Source organism: Syngnathus typhle, linkage group LG10 (assembly GCF_033458585.1).
Source record: "Syngnathus typhle isolate RoL2023-S1 ecotype Sweden linkage group LG10, RoL_Styp_1.0, whole genome shotgun sequence".
NCBI classification, from domain to species: domain Eukaryota; kingdom Metazoa; phylum Chordata; class Actinopteri; order Syngnathiformes; family Syngnathidae; genus Syngnathus; species Syngnathus typhle.
The window spans coordinates 14,710,233-14,734,209 of record NC_083747.1 but is presented as its reverse complement, the minus strand read 5'-3'; the positions used below and the strand labels follow the sequence as shown (position 1 = coordinate 14,734,209).

Here is a 23,977-nt window from a genome sequence, read left to right as displayed (position 1 = left end):
AAATGATGTACGAAAATGATGCCGGTGTGCGTACGTGGGCAAAGACAGCCACAAAGTTCGACAGCTCACCAAACAGATCAATTAGCCCTGGATAGCTTAATGCTAAGACAGAATTGGGAAGCCCATAGATAGGAGCATCAAGAGTGTTGTGAAAAGTATTTGCCCCAATTTGAGGAGAGCAACTCCTTTTTGATTGCTGCAAGGCGAGAAGTTGAGCGCTCCTTGGGATCTTGCGAGACGTTGAGCGCCCCTTGGCACACGAGTTAAGTTGTGGCTGTAAGCCATCTTTGCTGCAACAGGCGGTATCAAGCCCACCTTCCTAGAACGTGGCATAAATTGTCGATGTGTAGTTGCCTACTGGCAGGCCAGGTACCGGTTGTCGTGGCGCCGCTCGCATCGCGTATTATTCTCGTATCTGTAAATTCACACACGTGTCCTGTGGGAAGGACACTGTCATCAACAGTGTTTCATGTAGCACACACACTTAGCTGTCAGTGGTAGAAAGTCAGACCATGGAGCGTCCCACAACATCTTGCGCAACTGAGAAGTGCCAGAGGACGGCCATCCTGCATGCTTGGCAACAGGATGGAGTCGGGAGCCAATCCCGCCATCCAGACCACGTCAGTTTAGTGTGGTGAAATCTGCTGGCAAGCTCGAGATTTGCCAGCCGATTCATTTCCCGATGGGCAGAGCAGTCAAGTGGCACTGGCAGATGTACCTTGACTTTAGAATGCCAGCGCAAGCCACAACATGCACAAAGCGCTTCTCTGAAGCGCTCCTCTCACACACACCGAGGCCCTTTCACCCAACTTGACATTGCCTGCTGCGATGCGCAAGAAAAGCGACCCATTTGAGGTTGTTACCTTTATTTGCACATAAATGACAGTTGGAGAAGAGCACATCTTGCGGGCTCAACGAGCGTCGATCTGGCCAAACTTGTCGTGCAGAGCGTGGACGCTGACGGGGGGTGGTCCGGCGTCCAGGGGGCAGCCCTCCACCAGGCTGTTGGCGGGCGTGGGCGGCACCCGGCGCTCCCCGTCCTCGTCCTCGTCGTCCTTGTCCTGGCCGCGGCGCACCCTCACAAAGTCTTTGAGCAGCGGCAGAAGCTTCTTTCGCGACGCCGACGAATTACCTGAAGAACAGAGGGACCAAAGTCAACCCCATTGGCGGTGACCTTCCACGCTGGTTTCCCCTCACATGGCCTCGATGAGTAGAAGGAGGCCCAAAGTTTGCAGGTGGTGACGCATTCCAATAACCTGTCTGAGGAAGTTGACAAACGACAGCGGAGAGAGCGACAGCAACCAATGAGAGTGAAAGGCTGAGGAATCAGTAGTGGCTTGTCCTTGAGAGGAAAAGCTGCTTGGTCCGAGTTGTCACATAGTGTCGTCAGTCTCATCGGGGCAGCTTGCTCATGGGTGCGCGCAACTCATTGTGGGGTGAAAGCTGCAGCTCAACAATTTGTTGTCTTCACACCTTCTCACAATTTCATCCTAACGCCAACCACATGTACAGTATCTCACAAAAGTGAGTAGACCCCTCTCATTTCCATTATTTTCTAGCACCACCGTAACCCTTTTAGTTTTTGGTTGTCGCCACACACGCTGGACACCATTCATGGTTCCAGTAACCCATATCCTTAGTCTGCTTGTCTGCAGGATATGGATGAGTTACTGGAACCATGTCCTGTGGTCTGATGAGACCAAGATAAACATATTTGGTTCAGATGGTGTCCAACGTGTGTGGCGGCAACCAGAAAAAGAGTACAAAGACAAGTGTGCTGGAAAATAATGGTGGCCACACAAAATATTGACATTTGGGTCCAATTTTGACATATTCAGTTGGGGTGTACTCACTTTTGTTGCCAGCATTTTAGACATTCATTGTTGTATTTTGAGTTACTTTGAAGTAACACTACATTTACTTTGCTATCCAAGCTCTACAGTAACTACTTAACATTGTCTCAAAGTGTAATTTCTTCAGTGTTGTCCCATAACAAGATATAACATTGCAGAAATGAGAGGGGTGTACTCACTTTTGTGAGATACTGTATGTCACTAAGTGACCTATTTCCCACAAGAGAAAAAAAATAAATGATGAGACCAAGATAAACATATTTGGTTCAGATGGTGTCCGGCGTGTGTGGCGGCAACCAGGAAAAGAGTACAAAGACAAGTGTGCTAGAAAATAATGGTGGCCACACAAAATATTGACATTTGGGTCCAATTTTGACATTTTCAGTTGGGGTGTACTCACTTTTGTTGCCAGCATTTTAGAAATTCATTGTTATATTTTGAGTTACTTTGAAGTAACACTAAATTTACTTTGCTATCCAAGCTCTACAGTAACTACTTAACATTGTCTCAAAGTGTCATTTCTTCAGTGTTGTCCCATAACAAGATATAATTAAAACATTGCAGAAATGAGAGGAGTGTACTCACTTTTGTGAGATACTGTATGTCACTAAGTGACCTATTTTCCACAAGAGAAAAAAAATAAAGCCATATGAGGACAAATGGAACAAGTTTGAATTTGGATGCAGGGCACGCAATTAGGGATCTTCCACTCAACTTTTGCGCCTGATCAAAACACAACAAATTGCTGAGAATTAACAGCCGAGACGGTTCCAAAAAGCTCGGCCAGGCTGGGCGCATCACCAAGCGGTGGAGGCAAAGGCGGGCTCGCCTCGCTGAGCGTTTGCCCGCAGCGGTGCATTCGCAGGGATTAATGGCTTTGTTTTTCTTAGATGAGAAGGCTTTTAAAATGACGTGTAGCCAAAATTCAAACCACAATTCCATTTTACCCGATTGGCCATGCCGAATCAGATTGTGACTTTCCAATGGCTGAGATCCAACTCTAACTGCGGCATGGTGTTTGTTTTTCACCGGCAGCTCATGGTGCTCATTTTTAACGTTGGAGGGTGTTACCTTGGTGAAAGGCCACCACGTGGTCATGAGGGCAGCTGATAGCATGCAGGTCCAGGGCGGGGTCGCCGGCCCGCTCCAGGAAGTGGCTTACCTGTCAGGAGCGGGCGGGGGAGTGGTCGTAAGAGGTCATTTCAACACAACATATGCACCACTTTCATCGCGGCTCCTTACAGATAAAGAGACAGGGCACACGGGGCTTCCAGAGCCAGCATCGTGCGCGCACACACGCGCAGCTTACCTGTTCCCTGCAGGTGGCGCTGTGACTAAAGAGTGCCAGCTCTCGGATGGGCTGCTTGGCCTCTGTGAAGGATATGCTCATCAAAACCAGCACATCCAAAGCCAACTTGCGGCAGAATCCAGAAAGCTCCTCCTCTAGCTCCGCCCTCTGCAGGAACACCTGACACACACACGCACATGCAAGCTAACACTCTCACACACACACTCACAATGACCCACGAAGACATATCATGGGAAAGCCACTTTTTTTGCTTTTATATTCATTTTATTGTGCACTTGGTGTCTCCAAGATTGTAGAAAAGGGTAATCTATCCCTCCAGGTGTTGCAGAGATACTTTTATGATCTGTTTGGGGGCTATTTTTACTCCGTTCATTTTTCTCCATTATCCATTACGTATTTTTATCTGTTACGTCACATTTGTTGGGGCGGAACTACCAAACAAGATGGGTGCGGCCAAACGGTTTCGCAAATCCGCCATCTATATTACTGTGAGAGACCTTTGTAGTCCAAACAACTCAAGGATGGAGAAGTGGAGGGATCAAAATGTTTCATTGTTGGATGCATCACACAACTTATTGCCCTGTCCCCCGGCATCAGAACATCATAGAAGTGCCTGGTCAAATGTTATTTTTCAAGCTTGGTTCCCACATCTGTGGGCAGAGTCCTGATAGTTCAAGGACGATGTTTCAGAAAATATTTGTCTGTATAGAGAAGGATTTGCCAACTTTGTTTCGTTGATGGTTCAGTTCCTTCAATCTATGGAAACGACGAACAAAGTAAAGCGGTAAACTTGAGATGACATAAAAATAAACTGTATTTCACTTTAATAATATTGCGTTTCTATGCACTTGTTTTCATAGCATTAGCCTTTCTGCTGATTTTAGAGCTGTGCGCTCTATATTTTCACTTCTTGTGAGTGTATTTTGAGTAGTTGTATCAGATGAATTGCATTGAAGGTGCTGTTTTATTCTTAAGAACACAATGTGTTAAATGCATTCTTTAACTTCTCACTAACGCTAGCATTAGCTTACTTCGTAGCTTGACTGCAGTGCTTGTTTACAAGACGTGTTCATAAATATTGTGAGGGGATTTATTTAGTTACGTGTTATGTATGTATTAACAAGTCTTCTGTCATTGCCATCTTTTAATCAATCAAAAAGTTTGCGGTGCAAGTAAACGCCACCTCAGCTAAAAAAAACTACAAATATGTCCGACCAGAGGGGGCCTGGAAGGAGTGGGGTGTATCTCATTTGCATTTGAAGCGACCGCAACAAAACACCATGCGCTGTTCCACTTTACGTAGACCACAACTGAATGCGTAAAATGGAAGAATTTATACATAATAAATTGATAGTGATATGTAAGCTTTAACACAATTTATATAGTGATATGTACCGTTTTTTTCCATGTATAATGCGCCCCCATGTATAATACGCACCCTAAAAATGGCATATTGATGCTGGAAAAAAGCCTGTACCCATGTATAATACGCACCCAAATTTTGACTCTTACTTAAGTCCGTAAACGTAAAATTATTTCAGAAAAAAGATCAACTTTGGGAACAACCGGATGTTATTCTGCTGGTCAGTATCCTGCGCATGCGCTAGCAAACTTAATAGCGAAGAAATGTTTCGGATTTGTGTAGGGTACATTGTGACAGCAAACGAGCAGGTGATCGAGCAAGCGTCTGATACGAGAGCATTGTGTTCGTATGGAGCGTGTTTGAAGTGAACAGCAGAGAAGAAAGCGCATCTGTGATGGCGGCCTCCGTATCATATCCAGATAAAATAAAATAAAAATCAAAACTTTTTTTTTTTGTACCCATGTATAATGCGCACCCCAGATTTTAGGACAATTAGTTAAATTTTGCGCATTATACATGGAAAAAACGGTAAGCTTTAACACACAATTTATATTTTCCTGACCTCGAGTTACACACACACACACACACACAAAGGGCTGAGAGAGAGAGAGAGAGAGAGAGAGAGAGAGAGAGAGAGAGAGAGAGAGAGAGAGAGAGAGAGAGAGAGAGAGAGAGAGAGAACGAGAGAGAGAACGAGAGAGAGAACGAGAGAGAGAGAACGAGAGAGAGAGCGAGAGAGAGAGAACCTCAATGGGCAGGTAGAGTACGGAGATGGCCATGGACAAACTTCCTTTGAGCATCTTCATGTCCTTCATCAACATCTGTTCCGTGTTGAGGCCTGAAGACCATGACATCATCACATGTGACCTCACGCATGACATAAAAGGCCTCGAGAAGGGCGGACTCACCTGACACATCAAACTTGGCATTGTGCAGAGCCTGGAAAAGAGCGGCACGCGGTGGCAGGGAGGGGAAACGTGCTTCTAGGGCGGTAGCGAACAGGCTATCTTTAGCCGTCACCTTCCCCGCTGCGGGTGCCATGTTGACGCAGTCCGCCAGGATGGTCGCTAAACAACGCACCCAATGCTCGTCAGTCATGGGCGACCAGGCGGCTCTAAATCCTCGCTTACCATAGAGAAGCTGCGCCAGCTGCTGGTCCAGGATGTGTGGTGCCTTCTGGAGGAGGCGCTCAGTCACCAGGGTGGCGCAGGAGCCAACAGTCTCCACGGTAGCGTGATACGAGGGGCTGGGCTCTCGCTCCAGCATGTGATGGTCGATCACCTCCACCACCGCCCCCTCAAGGCTGGCATCTGAACTGCAGGGACAAACACCTGACAGGTCACCTCACTTCGCCCAAGCCCCCATTGCCAGTGGTTGGACACAGGACCGGTTTTTGCTATGGGCAATATGGGCGACCGCCCAAGACGCAATCCACGTGGGGGCGCATGAGCGAGCTCAAGAAAAAAAAAAAATCGCCAGCTTTCTAGCTCACTCAGTTCCATCTCAATTCTGTTCAGCGGGCACTGGGGTGATGTCAATTTGCTGCTGAGAGTCGGGGTTCTTTCGTTCTTTGTGCGTGTGTGTCAGAAGAGCAGCCCTCGCCTCTCGCTTTGCCTCTCCCTCCCTGCCTCTCTTGCCTGCTCCGAGCAGGCACAAGGGCAGCGGCCGGCGCGGAAAAGCAAAGGAAGGAGGGATTCCAAGGCCACACACTGACCTCAAAAGCTGCTCCGTTTGCATTTTGAGAATTGGATGTGAGTGAACGCTGGCGCGACTTGCTGCCGCTGCTCTCCGGTCATTTTTAACGTTTTGCTCTGATTTCTTGCAAGGTCTGCAGCAGACCACCAAACCTTGATGAATGTGGTACTGTTGGCTTCATTCTGGGTCAACTCTCAAGCGGACTTGTCTGTCTGAAGCGTGTCTTTGACCGCCCAGGTGCTACCTGTGTCCTAGTGTGTTTGCTTTCCATTTGCTGTCCATCTCCTTTCTTCCCCCATCCTACCCTCTCTTTCCTGCTTCCAACTTCCCTCTGCTGCTGACCTATCTGAACTCATCCGAAAGTCAAAGCCATCTACATGTGAACTTGACCCCCTGCCTTCTTCCCTGGTCATAGCCTCTCTCCCCTCTCTGCTGCCCCTGATTACTGCCATCATCCATTCTTTCCTCACCTCTGGCTCTGTCCCTCTTTCTTTCAAATCTGCTGCAGTTACACCAACTCTTAAGAAACCTGGCTCAGACCCCAATATCCTCGATAACTTCAGCCCCGAAAAAGCTGTTGCATTGCAGGTCCACACTCACCTCTCTAGTAATAATTTATATGAACAGTTCCAGTCCTGTTTTCGCCCTCGACACAGTACAGAAACAGCCCTCATTAAATTCACAAATTATTTCCTTATTGCAGCGGTCTAATATCCACACTCATTCTCCTTGATTTAAGCGCAGCTTTTGACACCATCTCCCACTCCATCCTCCTTGACCGACGAGCCTCTATTGGACTGTCTGACACACCCCTGCACTGGTTCCACTCATATTTCTCTAACCGCTCTCTATTTATCCAGTTAAAATCATTCACATCTCTCCCCTCCCCCCTGTCCTCTGGTGTATCTCAGGGCTCTGTCCTTGGTCCCATCTTCTTTATCATTTACCTCCTCCTACTTGGCCTGATTTTCTGGAAACATACCATTAATTTTCACTGCTACGCGGACAACACCCAGCTCTACGTCTCCTCCAAACCCCCTTCCACCTGACCACCCTCCTCCCTCTGTGCAGGCCTTCAAGAAATCAAGTCTTGGTTCACCTCAAATTTCAGTGACAAAACTGAGGTAGTCTTCAACTGTGTAGTGATTCACTCAGTGAGTGATTCACTCAGTGAGTGATTCATTCTGTGAGTGATTCGTTCACTCACAGATTCGTTCGTTGGTGAACGGCAAATGCAATTCACGACTCGTTCGTGAACGGGAAGTTACGTCATTTTCTTCTTTGTTTTGTTTTACGGCGAGGTGGCAGCAGCTTCAATGGGGATTACTGACACCTACTGGTTGAAGTTATATGAAAGGAAAAAAAGGAGGAATCACTTTAGGAAGTGTTTGTTGTACTAAGTTCATTTTGGTTTTACTTGTTAATCACTTCACTGGTTCTTTTATCTCAAACAAAATATTTTAGGTTGCATTACCTGACATGTCCCGGCTTGTACTTCCACCTACCTGCGTGAAGCTGGCCCCCCACGCAAATTTTGAGTGGGGTGGGGGGCCAGCTTCACGCAGGTCTTCCACCGCCTTCATCAGAAGTGACTTTAGGAAGTGATTCGTTCACTCTCGTTCACTGAAAAGATTCGTTCTTTTTGAACGAATAGTTCACTTACGAGCCAACACTAATGTGGCTGTTATCATACGGTAGATATCTATGGTCGTGATCGTCACACACACATACAGTATCTCACAAAAGTGAGTACACCCTTCTAATTTCTGCAATGTTTTAATTATATCTTGTCATGGGACAACACTGAAGAAATGACACTTTGACCCATCGTTAAGTACCGTGTTTTTCCATGGATAATGCACCCCCGTGCATAATACGCACCCTAAAAATGGCATGTCGATGCTGGAAAAAAGCCTGTACCCATGTATAATACGCACCCAAATTTCGACTCTTACTTAAGTCCGTAAACGTAAAATTATTTCAGAAAAAAGATCATCTTTGAGAACAACCGGATGTTATTCTGCCGGTGAGTATCACTGCGCATGCGCTAGCAAACTCAATAGCGAATAAATATGTGAGACTCTCAACGGGATCACCAGTATTTGAGTGATGTTCCAGTTATTTACCACAATTATTTATTATTATAATAATAATATATATAATATATATCAGGGCTGGGGACTCGGTTCGGACTCGGGGACTCAGACTCGGTCGGACTCGGTCATTTTTGCCGGACTCGGACTCTGTGCTGATTTTGACCGAGTCCACCGAGTCCGACAATAAAAAAAAGACGCAGCCAGAGAGTGTCAGGTTACAGTCAGCGCGGTAGGAGTTGGAGGAAGCAGTAAAAACTCCACCAAACTCGTCGTAATGATCCGTGATATATGTTATATCCTTACTATTTTCCAGGTTCTTAGATAGCAAGAATAGGTCGGACAACGACGTGAATGATAACTGCTTTATTCCTTACTCACAGTGCGTTCACAAGGCGTACCACAACAACACAGAATGCCCATCCCACCTCCGGGGGTTTTCTACTACGGAATTTGAGTTAGCCCAAAAAACACAACATCTCTTCCCCTCTTACAATGAACGTGCTATATGCATGAACAACATAGTCTTATGCACCTATAACTTGACATCTTCAAGATCTATCAATAACTACCATTAAACAATTATCATATACGGTGCAGACAATTATGACAATAATATTCCCATGAAACCTTAACTTTGGGTGAGGGTGGACTACCTCGAATTATACCGAATTATAGCGAAAAACCGATGTCGTACGGCGTCGTACGGCGTCAGCACTATGTTGTTTTCAATAAAAACATGAAGAACTCACGTTTGCGTCAGTCCATTTTAATTTTTATAAAGGATTATTCTCATTTGATGTCTTTAAATTCATCCGCGTTCTGCCATTGAAGCGGGGTGCATTGAAAGACCAGTCGTACAGTTTTGGAAACGTTTTGTGATCAAATCTTTCATAACCAGAATGATGAGTGAATTGATTTGAATGAATAATTGAGAAGAAATTTCAGTTCTGAAGGCTCCTTTTGTCCCAAGCAAAGTGACAGATGGTGGGGAGGGGGGATAAAAATTGTAAAATCAATTCACTCAAATTATTCTCGTTATGAAAGATTTGATCACAAAACGTGTGTGGCTTTTTCTTAAATGAACACGTTTGACATTGCTATTGTGTCAGCTTTTTTTTATATTGCGCTGTCATCCATCCATCCAGCTTCTTCCGCTTATCCGGGGTCGGGTCGCGGGGGCAGCAGCTTCAGGAGGGACTCCCAGACTTCCCTCTCCCCAGCCACTTCATCTAGCTCATCCCGGGGGATCCCAAAGCGTTCCCAGGCCAGCTGAGAGACATAGTCTCTCCAGCGCGTCCTGGGTCGTCCCCGGGGTCTCCTACCGGTGGGACATGCCCGGAACACCTCCCCAGGGAGGCGTCCAGGAGGCATTCTGATGAGATGCCCGAGCCACCTCATCTGGCTCCTCAACGTGGAGGAGTAGCGACTCTACTCCGAGTCTCTCCCGGATGACCGAACTTCTCACCCTATCTCTAAGGGAGAGCTCGGACATCCTGCGGAGAAAACTCATTTCGGCCGCTTGTATCCGGGATCTCGTTCTTTCAGTCACGACCCATAGCTCATGACCATAGGTGAGGGTAGGAGCGTAAATCGACCGGTAAATTGAGAGCTTTGCCTTTTGGCTCAGCTCTCTCTTTACCACGACGGACCGGTACAGAGTCTGCATTACTGCCGACGCTGCACCGATCCGCCTGTCGATCTCGCTCGTGAACAAGACCCCAAGATACTTAAACTCATCCACTTGGGGCAGGATCTCATCCCCGATCTGGAGAGGGCATTCCACCCTTTTCCGATCGAGGACCATGGACTCGGATTTGGAGGTGCAGACCCTCATCCCAACCGCTTCACACTCGGCTGCGAACCGCTCCAGTGAGAGCTGGAGATCACGGCCTGAAGAAGCCAACAGCACCACGTCGTCTGCAAAAAGCAGAGACGCGATGCTGAGGTCCCCAAACCGGACACCCTCAACGCCTCGGCTGCGCCTAGAAATTCTGTCCATAAAAATTATAAACAGAATCGGTGACAAAGGGCAGCCTTGGCGGAGTCCAACCCTCACTGGGAACGAATCCGATTTACTGCCGGAATTGCGGACCAAACTCTGGCATCGGTGATACAGGGACCGAACCGCCCTTATCAGTTGGCTCGGTACCCCGTACTCCCGAAGCACAAACTTCTTGTCAGGACCTCCCGAGGGACACGGTCGAACGCCTTCTCCAAGTCCACAAAACACATGTGGACTGGTTGGGCGAACTCCCATGCACCCTCGAGGATCCTGCTGAGGGTGAAGAGCTGGTCCACTGTTCCACGGCCAGGACGAAAGCCACACTGTTTCTCCTGAATCCGAGGTTCGACCTCCCGACGCACCCTCCTCTCCAGCACCCCTGAATAGACCTTACCAGGGAGGCTGAGTTTAATTCCCCTGTAATTGGTCCTTCTTCTTAAAGAGGGGAACCACCACCCCAGTCTGCCAATCCAGAGGCACTGTCCCCGATGTCCACGCGATGCTGTAGAGATGTGTCAGCCATGACAGCCCCACAACATCCAGAGCCCTTAAGAAATCCGGGCCGATCTCATCCACCCCCGGGGCCTTGCCACCGAGGAGTTTTTTTAACTACCTCAGTGACTTCAACCCCAGAGATTGGAGAGTCCGCCTCAGAGTCCCCAGGCCCAGCCTCCACAATGGAAGGCGTGTCGGTGGAATTGAGGAGGTCTTCGAAGTATTCTCCCCACCGACACACGACGTCCCGAGTTGAGGTCAGCAGCACGCCATCTCCACTGTAAACAGTGTTGACGTAGCACTGCTTCCCCCTCCTGAGACGCCGGATGGTGGACCAGAATTTCCTCGAAGCCGTCTGGAAGTCATTCTCCATGGCCTCGCCAAACTCCTCCCACGCCCGGGTTTTTGCCTCAGCAACCGCCGAAGCCGCGTGACGCTTGGCCATCCGGTACCTGTCAGCTGCTTCGGGAGTCCCGCAGGCCAAAACGGCCCGATAGGACTCCTTCTTCAGCTTGACGGCATCCCTTACCGCCGGTGTCCACCAGCGGGTTCGGGGATTGCCGCCACGACCGGCACCAATTACCGTTTTTTTCCGTGTATAGTGCGCAATATTTTACTAATTTATTGTCCTAAAATCTGGGGTGCGTATTATACATGTTCCTCCCAATCACGCCCTTCCAGGTCTCACTATCATTGCCCACGTGAGCATTGAAGTCACCCAGTAGAACGATGGAGTCCCCAGAAGGAGCGCTCTCCAGCACTTCCTCCAGGGACTCCAAAAAGGGTGGGTACTCTGAACTGCCGTTTGGTGCATAGACACAAACAACAGTCAGGACCCGTCCCCCCCACCCGAAGGCCGAGGGAGGCTACCCTCTCGTTCACCGGGGTGAACCCCAATGTGCAGGCGCCCAGCCGGGGGGCAATAAGTATACCCACACCTGCTCGACGCCTCTCACCGTGGGCAACTCCGGAGTGGAAGAGAGTCCAGCCCCTCTAGAGAGGGCTTGTACCGGAACCCAAACTGTGCGTGGAGGCAAGTCCGACTATATCTAGTCAGAACTTTTCTTCCTCACACACCAGCTTGGGTTCCTTTCCAGCCAGAGAGGTGACATTCCATGTCCCAAGATCCAGCTTCTGCAGCCGGGGATCAGACCGCCAAGGTCCCTGCCTTTGGCCGCCGCCCAGCTTGCAATGCACCCGACCCCTTTGGCCCCTCCCACAGGTGGTGAGCCCATGGGAAGGGGAACCCACGTTTCCTTTTCGGCCACCAGACGCTCGCCTTCGAGCCCCGCCTCCAGGCCTGGCTCCAGAGGGGGGCCCCGGTTACCCGCGTCCGGGCGAGGGAAAACGTGATTCAATAATTGTTTTCATCATAAGGGGTAATGTGTAATTGCACTGTCATGTTAAAGCAAATTAATAAATGCAACAATATTAATTTGCTTATACCTGAGTAATAAAATAAAATGGATGGATGGATGAATGATGATTACAATTAAGTATAAAGTCTCCTTTGTAATATATACTCCTTGTAGCCTGTACCCAAAAAGAGGAGTTTCTTTGCATCGAGGTTTATGCAAAGAGCTCACGTAATTATATTGTTGCGTTTTGGTGAAGTGAATGAGTGTTCCGTCTGTACGACTGGTCTTTGAATGCACCCCCGCTTCAATGGAAGAACGCGGATGAATTTAAAGACATCAAATGAGAATAATCCTTTATAAAAATTAAAATTGACTGACGCAAACGTGTGTTCTTCATGTTTTTATTGAAAACAACATAGTGCTGACGCCGTACGACTTGGGTTTTTCGCTATCCAAATAAGGGGTCGTCACTAATTATTTGTGTTTAGATAAATGTCTGAGCTATAATGGTGTAATTAATGATTAAAACTTGAAAGTAGCTGTTTATTGTATTCGTTTATATGTTTAATAGAGACAAAGCCATCACAAAACTGTTGTAATTATTTAGCCTTGAATAAAGACTAAGCAGTCACATGAATTAACAGAAAAAATGGACAGCCTGACTCGGACTCATGGTCAAGGGGCCGGACTCGGTGCAAAAATCCGACCGAGTCTACAGCCCTGATATATATAATTATTTATCTATTATTCACAATTGTCATGGTGATCTTTCTGGTGATTTCTTAACTAGGATAGATGTATTTTTTTTTGTTGGCGTTGATTTCTCCGACTGCTCAGAAAGGCACCACCGCGAGTTGGGTTAAAATGAAAACAGAGGAAAATGACGTGCAGACTTGTGAAAAAGGCGGCTCTGTATGGGAGAGAAGTTGAAGAGAAATAAAAACACCCTTGGAAACCAAAACTTGCCCCTCGTCGTGATTCGGAGCAGCAACAAATGTTTCGGATTTGTCTAGAGTACATTGTGACAGCAAATGAGCAGGTGATCGAGCAAGCGTCTGATACGAGAGCATTGTGTTCGTATGGAGCGTGTTTGAAGTGAACAGCAGAGAAGAAAGGAACAAGGCAAAGTGTTGTGAAATAAAATATTACCTGTAATACGCATTTTGTCATTTGCTGATTGAAACTGCTAATTAAACTGTGAATTGAAACTAATAGGGAGAGAACTGAAGTCTTGCTCTTTATATAGCTGACGTGTCTTGCGCATCCGTTCTGCGCATCTGTAATGGCGGCCTCCGTATGATATCCGGTTTGCGATGGAGATTAAAAAACAAACAATATTTGACAATAACACACCATCAAGGATTGCACCATCGCATCAAACGATGTGTCGTCAATTATGAATTTTACTGACTAAGTGTGTTGGGCAGGATGGCTGAATGCGATGCGCGATTGAAAACAAACAAGAAGAAAGGTGATTTCAAGTTTTATTCCGAGGGAGATTTTCTTCAAAAATTGTTGTACCCATGCATAATGCGCACCCCAGATTTTAGGACAATAAATTACCGTTTTTTTTCCATGTATAATGCACCCCCATGTATAATACGCACCCTAAAAACGGCATGTCGATGCTGGAAAAAAGCCTGTACCCATGTATAATACGCACCCCAATTTTTTTTTTTTTTTTTTTTTTTAAGTCCCAATGATCGTCACACACGCATCTGGGTGTGGTGAAATTTGTCCTCTGCATTTGACCCATCCCCGTGTGATTTTGATCCATCCCCTGTGGGAGAGGGGAGCAGTGAGCAGCAGCGGCGCCGCGCTCGGGAATCATTTGGTGATCTAACCCCCCGATTCCAACCCTTAATGCTGACTGCCAAGCAGGGAGGCAATGGGTCCCATTTTTATAGTCTTTGGTATGGTCTTAAGTTAAGACGTGTTTTTTTTTTGTTGGCGTTGATTTCTCCGACTGCCCGTAAAGGCACCACCGCGATCAGTTCGTTTAAAATGAAAAGAGGAAAGTGACGTGCGGACATGTGAAAAAGATGGCTCTGTATGGGAGAGAAGTTGAAGAGGAATAGAAACACCCTTGGAAAACAAAACTTGCCCCTCGTCGTAAGCGGACTCTGACTTGGAGCCGCAACAAATGTTTCAGATTTGTGTAGGGTACATTGTGACAGCAAACGAGCAGGTGATCGAGCAAGCGTTTGAAATGAGAGCATTGCGTTCGTATGGAGCGTGTTTGAAGTGAACAGCAGAGACAAAAGGAACAAGGCAAAGTGTTGTGAAATAAAATATTACCGTTTTTTTCCGTGTATAGTGCGCAAAATTTAACTAATTTATTGTCCTAAAATCTGGGGTGCGCATTATACATGGGTACAAAATTTTTTTAAATTTTTTTTTAAATTTTTTTTAAATTTTTTTATTTTTTATTTTTTTAAGTCCCAATGATCGTCACACACGCAGGGAAGCAATGGGTCCCATTTTTATAGTCTTTGGTATGGTCTTAACGAGGCTGGATGTAATTTTTTTTGTTGGCGTTGATTTCTCCGACTGCCCGTAAACGCACCACCGCGCACGGGAAAGAGGCGGCTCTGTATGGGAGAGACGTTGAAGAGGAATAAAAACACCCTTGGAAACCAAAACTTGCCCCTCGTCGTGACTCGGAGCCGCAACAAATGTTTCGGATTTGTGTAGGGTACATTGTGAGACAGCAAACGAGCAGGTGATCGAGCAAGCCTTGTCTGATACGAGAGCATTGCGGTCGCATGGAGCGTGTTTGAAGTGAACAGCAGAGAAGAAAGGAACAAGGCAAAGTGTTGTGAAATAAAATATTACCTGTAATACGGATTTAGGTAGAAAACTGAACTCTCGCTCTTTATATAGCTGACGTGTCTTGCGCATCCGTTCTGCGCATCTGTAATGGCGGCCTCCGTATGATATCCGGTTTGCGTGTGTGCGAGAGCGAGAGAGAGCGAGGGAGAGAGCGCGAGAGAGAACGCTCAACCGTAGCGCGCCGCCGACCGCCCAACTGCACCGCGCTGGTCGATTAGTGTGACAGAGCCGTCGCTGAAATTTAGAAGATATTTTTAAAGTCCTGATGTACTTTCTAAAATTTAAGTGGACCTCAGTGCGCACTGCGCAGGGAGCTTAATTTGGTGCGGTCGCGCAACCGCAGCGCGCCGGGCGCTCACTGTCGCATTGCTTAACGAGCGCCTTTGTGTTTTAGTCTTAACACCAAAGGAACAAGGCAAAGTGTTGTGAAATAAAATATTACCTGTAATACGCATTTTTTTATTTGCTGATTGAAACTGCTAATTAAACTGTGAATTGAAACTAATAGGAAGAAAACAACTCTCGCTCTTTATATAGCTGACGTGTCTTGCGCATCCGTTCTGTGCATTTTATTTCACAACACTTTGCCTTGTTCCTTTCTTCTCTGCTGTTCACTTCAAACACGCTCCATGCGACCGCAATGCTCTCGTATCAGACAAGGCTTGCTCGATCACCTGCTCGTTTGCTGTCTCACAATGTACCCTACACAAATCCGAAACATTTGTTGCGGCTCCGAGTCACGACGAGGGGCAAGTTTTGGTTTCCAAGGGTGTTTTTACTCCTCTTCAACGTCTCTCCCATACAGAGCCGCCTCTTTCCCGTGCGCGGTGGTGCGTTTACGGGCCGTCGGAGAAATCAACGCCAACAAAAAAAATTACATCCAGCCTAGTTAAGACCATACCAAAGACTATAAAAATGGGACCCATTGCCTCCCTGCGTGTGACGATCATTGGGACTTTAAAAAAAATAAAATAAAAATTTAAAAATTCATAAAAATTGGGTGCGTATTATACATGGGTACAAGCTTTTTCCCAGCATCAGCATGCCATTTTTAGGGGTGCGTACTATACATGGGGGCGCACTATACACGGAAAAAAACGGTACCTGTAATACGGATTTTGTTTTTTGCTGATTGTTGGAATAATTTAAGTAAAGCCTTGTCATTTATGAGTTTATGGCTTTCCTTTCATCTAGGTTCTTTCTCTTTAGTGACAGGGATTTCTTTTGATCCCTGTGGATTGTATCCTTCCTGTCCTTATGTTATCTGTGTGGTTTTGTTCCTGTAAGAGACCTTCACTAACAATGAGCAGAGCTTATTTGCATAGGCGAAATGTTCTTATTTGGTTGAAAGAAACTTCATTCCTTTTAGTTAACTGTAGGTTTGGTTCATAGATTGTTGTTGATCAGAACTGTTTTTCTTTGTTAAGTGTTAAACACAGTTTGAAGTGGTTGCGTACAAGTTATCCCATATTTACTCAAGTCTTGTTCAAGTGTTTGCATTGTTCCACAGGAAAGCGGCAATTGAAGTTCTCTGATCTCGCTCGCGGACGACTCGGCCAACAACTGGAGAAGAACAGATGGACAAACTCTGCGGGGGTCACGGGCCGACAATGAAGTGCTAATTCACACCACACTACATTCTTTTGCTAATCAGCGTTGCTACAGACCCCTTTAGTGTAGCAACGCCTCTGTAACCAGGGCAACCAAAACATTAACTAGAGGAGCACGTGGAGGGAGGACTCAGAATTGATGGAGATTGTAACTGAGTTTCCTCTCTCTATCGTTCTCCTCGCGAGTAAACCTGTTCTGGTTCTTTTCTCCTCTTCCTTCCAGCGTGTGGTTAAATGTCTGATGGTATTTAGACCTGACATTTATTTGGTCCTTCGAGCCGGATGCCAATACACCTGAGGATTCCAGCGGGCGGCAGCGGAGATCCAGAAAGACTGCGCGTGGCAGGACCTCCCTAGGTGGGGTCCTAGAATCCTTTTCAAGGGCTGGCTGTCTGCTCCGCCAGCTGGGATCCAAAGGTTGAAGGCAATCCAAGGTGCAGAGGTGAAGAGAACCAGAGGGTGAGTTTGTTTTGTTTTTTAAAAGAATGAGCGGCCGAGGGCTCGTCGTGCCCTATAAAAGTCCTAGGACAGAACGGAAAGGTCCGTTCTAAAGGTACCAAAACGGAAAGGTCCGTTTAAATAAAAGTTACTCAACGGAGAAGTAACTAAACGGAAAGGTCCGTTTAAATAAAAGGACAAAGGTGTCCGGCGGAGAAGTCCGTTTAAAAGGGTTAGCGTAGTCCGCGGGAAACAGGAAGTTAAACCGAAAGTCACGCAATACTGTATGATTGAGAGTGTGAATGGGAATACGTATCACTAGATATAGTATTCCATATTAAAGCAGTGGGGAACACATAACGTGGTTCTGTGGATGCAATAGGCAAGGATTCTCCACCAGAACGCTGGTAGAAGTGAGAATCACCACAGGATCTTTTCGTTATCCCACTGGAAACACCCGACTTTAGAAACCCCTATGGTTTTACAGTTGGGACCAAATTGATTAAAATGGGAAACGGGAAGAGTAAAACTAATATCTGAGATACTCTAAAATGTAAAGATTGGAAAATAATTGAAAGGCAGGATCCCGACCGACTTAAAAAATGTTCGATAAAGGGGTTAAAAAATATAAATTTGAGGGACAATTAAAAACAACCGAATTATTAGGACTTAGAGGTGCCATAAAAGAAACAACAAAAAGAAATTAAAGGCATCTGATGATGTGGGGGGGGGGGGGGGGAGGGGAAGAGAGAGAGAGAGAGAGAGAGAGAGAGAGAGAGAGAGAGAGAGAGAGAGAGAGAGAGAGAGAGAGAGAGAGAGAGAGAGAGAGAGAGAGAGAGAGAGAGAGAGAGAGAGAGAGAGAGAGAGAGAGAGAGAGAGAGAGAGAGAGAGAGAGAGAGAGAGAGAGAGAGAGAGAGAGAGAGAGAGAGAGAGAGAGAGAGAGAGAGAGAGAGAGAGAGCTCAGAAAGCACTGTATTGTAGGTAGGAAGATGATGAGACTGGGCCTAACAGTAGAGAAAACCAAAAGTTACAGAGAGCTAGAGAAGAAGGGGGAGGTCTAGAGAAAGTAGAGAAGCATGTAGAGAAAACACATGCTACAAATTCAAAACTAAAGATCATAGCGGGAGGTATACATAAATCACACCCTCCATGCGGAAAGAGTAGTAATAGACAAACAAAAACAAATGAAAGCTTCAAAAGACACTTTTCCGGTAGACCAATAGAATGCTGGAGTTGCAGGGAAAACGGTCACATGGCACGCGACTGCACAAATGAACAAAGACAGTTATGACTAGGCCAAAATCAAATCAGATTTCCATGTTATGAAGTGGGAACCTGGCTGCCAAAATCAAAGAGAAATTTGCTTAACTATACAGGAGATATTTGTGTTAAAAGGATAAGGTAATATAAAGTAACACTTAAGTTAAAATTTGCAAAATAAATGGAAAGGAATTACAAATAGCTTTTAAAAGTAAAATAGAGAATAAATCTGACAAGTAATACGAGCAAAAAGGTGTTCTTAGTGCTTCTATGTGTGTTCTTATATGTTGTGCGTCATGCTTTTGTGCTGGTGTGTGTGTGCGTGTGCGCGCAGAGGATCCTCATGAATGGGTGTGTGTATGAGTGCGAGTGAGATGTGTGTTCTATGGAAGAAATCAGTAATGGAGAATGTTCTGGAGACTGTTGAGCAATACTAGGAAAATTGAGGAGTGGATGATGGTGTGTTTAAGTTGGTTGGAGAAACTAAGATGAGCAAGGTGTGTGCAATAGAGAAAATAAGGCGTGTGTGGCAGAGAGTTACAAGAACGGTGGCTTGATAGGATGGGAATAAGAGACAGCAAATGTTGTGTAGAAGACTGAAAGATGTTGAAGGTGAACATGATGGGGGAGGGCAACAGCAAAGTTGGCCTGCCCTTTGAGAAGGTGAAACTGCTAAGCGTGCCTGCGCTTGCGCGTAGCCGCGGGGCGGGGCTGTCCGCATGGGCCTGTGCTATTCTCGTGTGGGCGGTGGGCCGGCATCATGATTGTTGCAGGAAATGGCCAGCCTGTGACCAATCAACATTGATGCTGCGCCCCCCCCCCCCCTCGCACGAGGGGTGCTATGGCTGCGGACGAAGCAGAGAAAGTGTGAGTTTCTCAGAGAATGTTTGAATATTTGGAGCAGGGTGATGCTTAAGGAAGACATGACAATGTTTGCATTAAGGATGAAAGGCACTGATGAAAAAAAAAAAAAAAAAAAAAAAAAAAGAGTATAACCAAAACGTCAGAGGAGGATGACGTTTGCGCAGCGTTGTCTGTTGGTATTGTTTGTGAGCTGTGTCTCTACTGTTTTTGTGTTGTCTGTGTGCTGTAGGTGTTATGTGTTAAAAGGGGGAAATTGGCTAATATAGGTGCAAAAAAGAATTTCCTGTAGTCTATCTGATTTGCACCGCAAAACAAAAACGACTTTGTAAAAATAGGAAGTAAAAAAAAAAAGCAAGCAATTAGTTTATGGGCAGAAACTATATTAATGAAACTTAATTAGAAACTAGCATTAAGGCTAGGAATTAATGCCTAGCCTTGATGAAACAAAATTTGAGAGATGGAAAGAACTTGCTTTCTGGAATTGGATGAAGAAAAATTATAAAATAATGACAATTTGAAGCTAAATTTAAAGGGTATAGTCAATTGGTTGTGTCAAGACTTTTAAGTTTTTACATTTGAGAATAAGAGAGCGATCGAGTTGAAGTTAAGAAACAACAACAATTAACTATTATACTAATTTACTGACGGTTATTTTGTTGATTTTTATCTTTTCCAATTAGTGGATTGGTTTGACACCTTGAGGAAGGAAAGATTAGGATGTGGAACACGGGTTGAGACAACCAGTTACACACGCAAAACATGTGTGCACTGGGACACTGAGAAGCATTTTGAAAGGTGTGTCAAATTGAATGGAGATGAAATCATATGTAGTAATACAACACTTTACTACATATGGATTCCCTAAATTGTACTATTGAGTTACATAAAACATACATTTTGATTTTTATTCAAATTGCTAAGATTCTTGTGATAAACGATGAGAAAATGATTGAAAAGAAACTACAACTAAGCTAGTAGCAGTCCAATTGCCACGAAAAATAGCTATATGCACGTGTGTAGGGCACACACGAGACTGATAAGGTGCCAAGACGTAACAAGCTTGCAGACGGAACTGCATAGCTGTAGTGCAAAAGACGCTTCAGATTTTACACACAGAAGAAGCAGATTAAATTACTGAAATATTTTTAAAGATGTGCAGCGACAAAATCCATCGACTGAAATTCAATTATGGACAAAAACAGGAGCAAGAGTGGAGAATGGTATCTATAAATGACCAGAAGACTGACCTATCCTCCAAAAAACCTATACAAGCGGGCAGCAATATTGAGCCATGGTTGTGTGTCGCATGGCTCAAGAGGAGGGATAATGGGGCAGTTCAGTCAGCTTTATACATCATGTGAATTTGATTCATATTCAAAACAGTTATAAAAATTTTTTTTGTAGAGCTTGTTTAACATGTGCTTAACACAATCCACAGGGTTATAATGCCTGGTCATAATAGATGCATTCTCAAAATTGATTGAATTGGCTTCAAAATATACACTGAAGGCCTTAACAGTGGCAAAAACGTTATGTAAAGAAATAATTGTTTGTCAACAACTGCTGTAGGTGTTAAAGAATGGAATCAATATCTCGAAAATGAATGTGGATAGTTTGTTTACTGATTGTGAAATGTGCGACAGAGTGTTCTATATAATATCCGTTGAATGGAAGAAAAAGAAAAGAAACCATTGCTTTTAGAGACTGTAGTCAACCAAAATTATATATGTACCGACATGCCAAGATCTGGGAAAAAGCTGGAAAAACCAAAAACATAATGTCTTTAAATTTGAGAGGCGACGATGATCTGACTGAAATTGATGCAATTAGAGTCCCCAGAGGAGTTTCTGATTAATAAGAATTAATTGACCAAATTGAAGCGGGATGGGAGTCCTCCATTTGCTGCTGGTGGACGATGAACAAGAACGTTGACAGGATAAATTACATCCATTGCAACATGCAGAAATTGGGCAAACGGACACAAGCGGGACTTGAGGCAGTGCACGAACAGCTAGCCATGCCTTCCCTAATGTCAATCCAGAACCACAATGCTCTTGTTATGTTGTTGTCTGGGAAAGGAAGGATCTGCGCAATATTCAGGGAACAATGCTGCACCTTCATCCAGAATGACACCGCCCCTGATGGGAGCCTGACGAAGATGATTGCAAACTTGCAATCCCTCAACAGGAGGATGAAAGAGCACAACAAGTGGATGACTGCTTTTGGGAAGTATAAAGCCCTTGTGTCCTCAATTACTGCTATACTCACCTTGTGTGGATGTTGTTGTATTCCATGTCTCCGTGCTCTGTTTAATCGTCTTATCACTACAGCAATCTCGCCCATGGACGACAAGATGGCCCGGCTATGCCTAATGTCTGAACGGCAGCATGTTAAGGATAACGATGATGATGATGCAGTTTTTGCACTTGAGTTTACAGACTTTTTCCCAGATCTGTGTGTTTCCGAATAATGATGTCGCAACATTTATCCTCTTTGGTGGAAATATTTGTGCGCATACTTGTGATCCGACAACTGAAGATCAAGAGAAGTGGTTGTTTTTGGTGATGTAAATATTGAGCAAATATGTGATAAACAGGAGGGAAATGTTGGAATAATTTAAGTAAAGCCTTGTCATTTATGAGTTTATGGCTTTCCTTTCATCTAGGTTCTTTCTCTTTAGTGACAGGGATTTCTTTTGATCCCTGTGGATTGTATCCTTCCTGTCCTTATGTTATCTGTGTGTTTTTGTTCCTGTAAGAGACCTTCACTAACAATGAGCAGAGCTTATTTGCATAGGCGAAATGTTCTTATTTGGTTGAAAGAAACTTCATTCCTTTTAGTTAACTGTAGGTTTGATTCATAGATTGTTGTTGATCAGAACTGTTTTTCTTTGTTAAGTGTTAAACACAGTTTGAAGTGGTTGCGTACAAGTTATCCCATATTTACTCAAGTCTTGTTCAAGTGTTTAGGACAAGTCACTCATTCTTATTGCGTGTTAATTCCCTAAGTAGATAAAGTCTAGCCAAGGTTTAGTTGCATTGTTCCACATGCATCGGATCCATAGTGCGCATGCGCAGTGATACTGCCTCCGTATGACGTCCAGTCCGCGATGGAGATTAAAAAACAAACAATATTTGACAATAACACAGGTTTCTGTTCCTGTCTTTGGTAATGTCACCCTGTCTTTTTGTTCCACGTCTTTGTCGGTCAGTCCTGTTGTTGGTTTTGTTAGAGTTATGTTAGTTTACCAAGTCTGTGTTTTGAGTTCCTCCAATGAACCCTGGTCTAAGCTGCACTTGGTCGCCCTGCTCCATTCCAGACTCCATCCGTGACAAGATTTTCTTCAAAAATTGTTGTACCATGATTTTCTTACAAAAAAAAAAAAATTGTACCCATGTATAATGCGCACCCCAGATTTTAGGACAATAAATTAGTTAAATTTTGCGCATTATACATGGAAAAAAACGGTAGTTAGATTTTGCGTATTATACATGGAAAAAAACGGTATTATTATTACGTATTATATGAAAAAATGGACAGTGTACGCATTACCCGCATTACCTGATGCATGCATGCATGACGTGATCAATGTTAAGTTAAGGATGTTTGACGGACCAGATGGTGTTTGCAAAACATTTTTTGGGGGGGGGGGGGTAAGCAGGGTGGGGGGGCCGTGATGGATGGTTCCCCCTGAGCGCAAAATTTGTTTTTACCTGGGAAGGACGTTGTGGTCGACGAGCGTGAGGCGCAGGCGATCCGACCGCTGCAGCGCCACCAAGTCAAGCTGGTCCCGGAAGAGCAGGAGATCCGGAGACAGGCCTATCTGGCGCAGCAGGAACACGTTGTCGGAGCGGAGCGGTAGCTCTTCCTGCTGGATGTTGAGCAGCGGCACAACGAACGCCTCTTCGATGCCACAGGTCTGCCCAGAAAAGGTGGCCGCTTGCACAGCACATTGGACGAGGCGAGGCGCTACGGGACATGGGCTCACCTTGGACAGGAAGTAAGCGTACGCCAATGAGGACACCATGGAGTCCAGGTCGCAGGCCTCGTTTCCCAGAACCACGTGGAACGGACAGCCCGACGGCAAGCCGGCACTTGTCTGAGCCAAGGGGAGCCCACAAAAAACATATGACATGCAGCATCCGTCTCACTAGCTACAACAGCCCTCCCGACACGTGACATTCCACACCCAATATGTGACAATCGACACCGGGCAGTCAACATCCCACAGGCGACATTCGACGTCTAGCAGCCTACATAACTGGCAACACAAGGCAAATCTCCAACCGCGAAAACTGTTCTCTTTAAAGTTTGATTGGCAGAAGCCACGTGTGACTGCCTGGCATTCTCTTGCGCTTGACGCAGCTCCATGTCTCGCGGGATTGAGGCAAGCTCACGTTTGCGTTGCTCCAGGGAGAACATGTCAAAATATATGTCAAACGGCCCCACCTTCGATGACTGTCATCCCCGTCGTGGATGCACGCCTGTCATGTGTGCGTGTGTGTGCGTGTGTGTGCGTGCGCTACCTGGACGGCTGCATGGCAAGCGTAGAGAAATTCGTCCATGGGTCATGCACGGTTCCGGTGTCCAGTGATCGAATGTTTGTGTTGTTGTGTGGCGATGAGCGTGTGAGAGGTTAAGTTGCCTTCACGGTCTTCTCCCAATGGGAGTATTTTGCTTCGTCTACTGTTGTGTCATCGAGGCTCCATATTTGACATCCATCCAAGCTCCAGTCCGAGCGTTGGCTGTGAGGGAAGCCTGGTCGTTGTTCGGCGCGATGATTACGTCATCAAAAAAGCGAC

General features: G+C 45.6%; 2 protein-coding genes across 13 annotated transcripts in view; one reads left to right on the top strand and one right to left on the bottom strand.

The window, feature by feature from the left end:
* The window catches only part of LOC133161304 (DNA-directed RNA polymerase III subunit RPC7-like), a 26,690-nt gene extending 10,026 nt beyond the window's left edge, over nucleotides 1–16,664 (top strand). For 3 of the 5 annotated variants that reach the window (XM_061289722.1, XM_061289723.1, XM_061289709.1), the window contains one exon: nucleotides 16,514–16,664. In XM_061289722.1, the coding sequence (XP_061145706.1) occupies nucleotides 16,514–16,528 (15 nt within the window). In that variant the 3' untranslated portion in view covers nucleotides 16,529–16,664. Of the gene's footprint in view, nucleotides 1–2,888; nucleotides 4,616–16,513 lie in introns of those variants that run through there. The other 2 variants (XR_009716050.1, XR_009716051.1) reach the window with 2 other exon arrangements.
* Nucleotides 850–23,977, bottom strand: prune (prune exopolyphosphatase). 8 transcript variants are annotated; one of them, XM_061289698.1, is made up of 10 exons: nucleotides 23,702–23,975; nucleotides 23,164–23,274; nucleotides 22,889–23,094; nucleotides 5,656–5,840; nucleotides 5,434–5,592; nucleotides 5,272–5,363; nucleotides 3,163–3,321; nucleotides 2,925–3,015; nucleotides 1,198–1,260; nucleotides 850–1,132 (listed from the first exon to the last, which is right to left on the bottom strand). In XM_061289698.1, exons 1-10 carry the CDS (start codon nucleotides 23,738–23,740, stop codon nucleotides 912–914), a joined length of 1,326 nt encoding a protein of 441 aa, XP_061145682.1. In that variant the 5' UTR covers nucleotides 23,741–23,975; the 3' UTR covers nucleotides 850–911. The 8 variants fall into 8 exon arrangements, with proteins under 8 accessions (XP_061145682.1, XP_061145686.1, XP_061145679.1 ...); XM_061289702.1 differs by lacking the exon at nucleotides 23,702–23,975 and adding an exon at nucleotides 23,365–23,581; XM_061289695.1 differs by having other exon boundaries at nucleotides 22,889–23,274; nucleotides 23,702–23,977.

Coding starts and splice junctions, on each gene's coding strand:
- prune (XM_061289695.1), bottom strand. CDS start 23,740: ATGGACGAATTTCTCTACGCTTGCCATGCAGCCGTCCAG. Junction 5,841..22,888: donor GACCACAACGTCCTTCCCAG/GTAAAAACAAAT, acceptor TTGTCCCTGCAG/TTCAGATGCCAGCCTTGAGG. Junction 3,322..5,271: donor TACTCTACCTGCCCATTGAG/GTTCTCTCTCTC, acceptor TGTGTGTGTCAG/GTGTTCCTGCAGAGGGCGGA.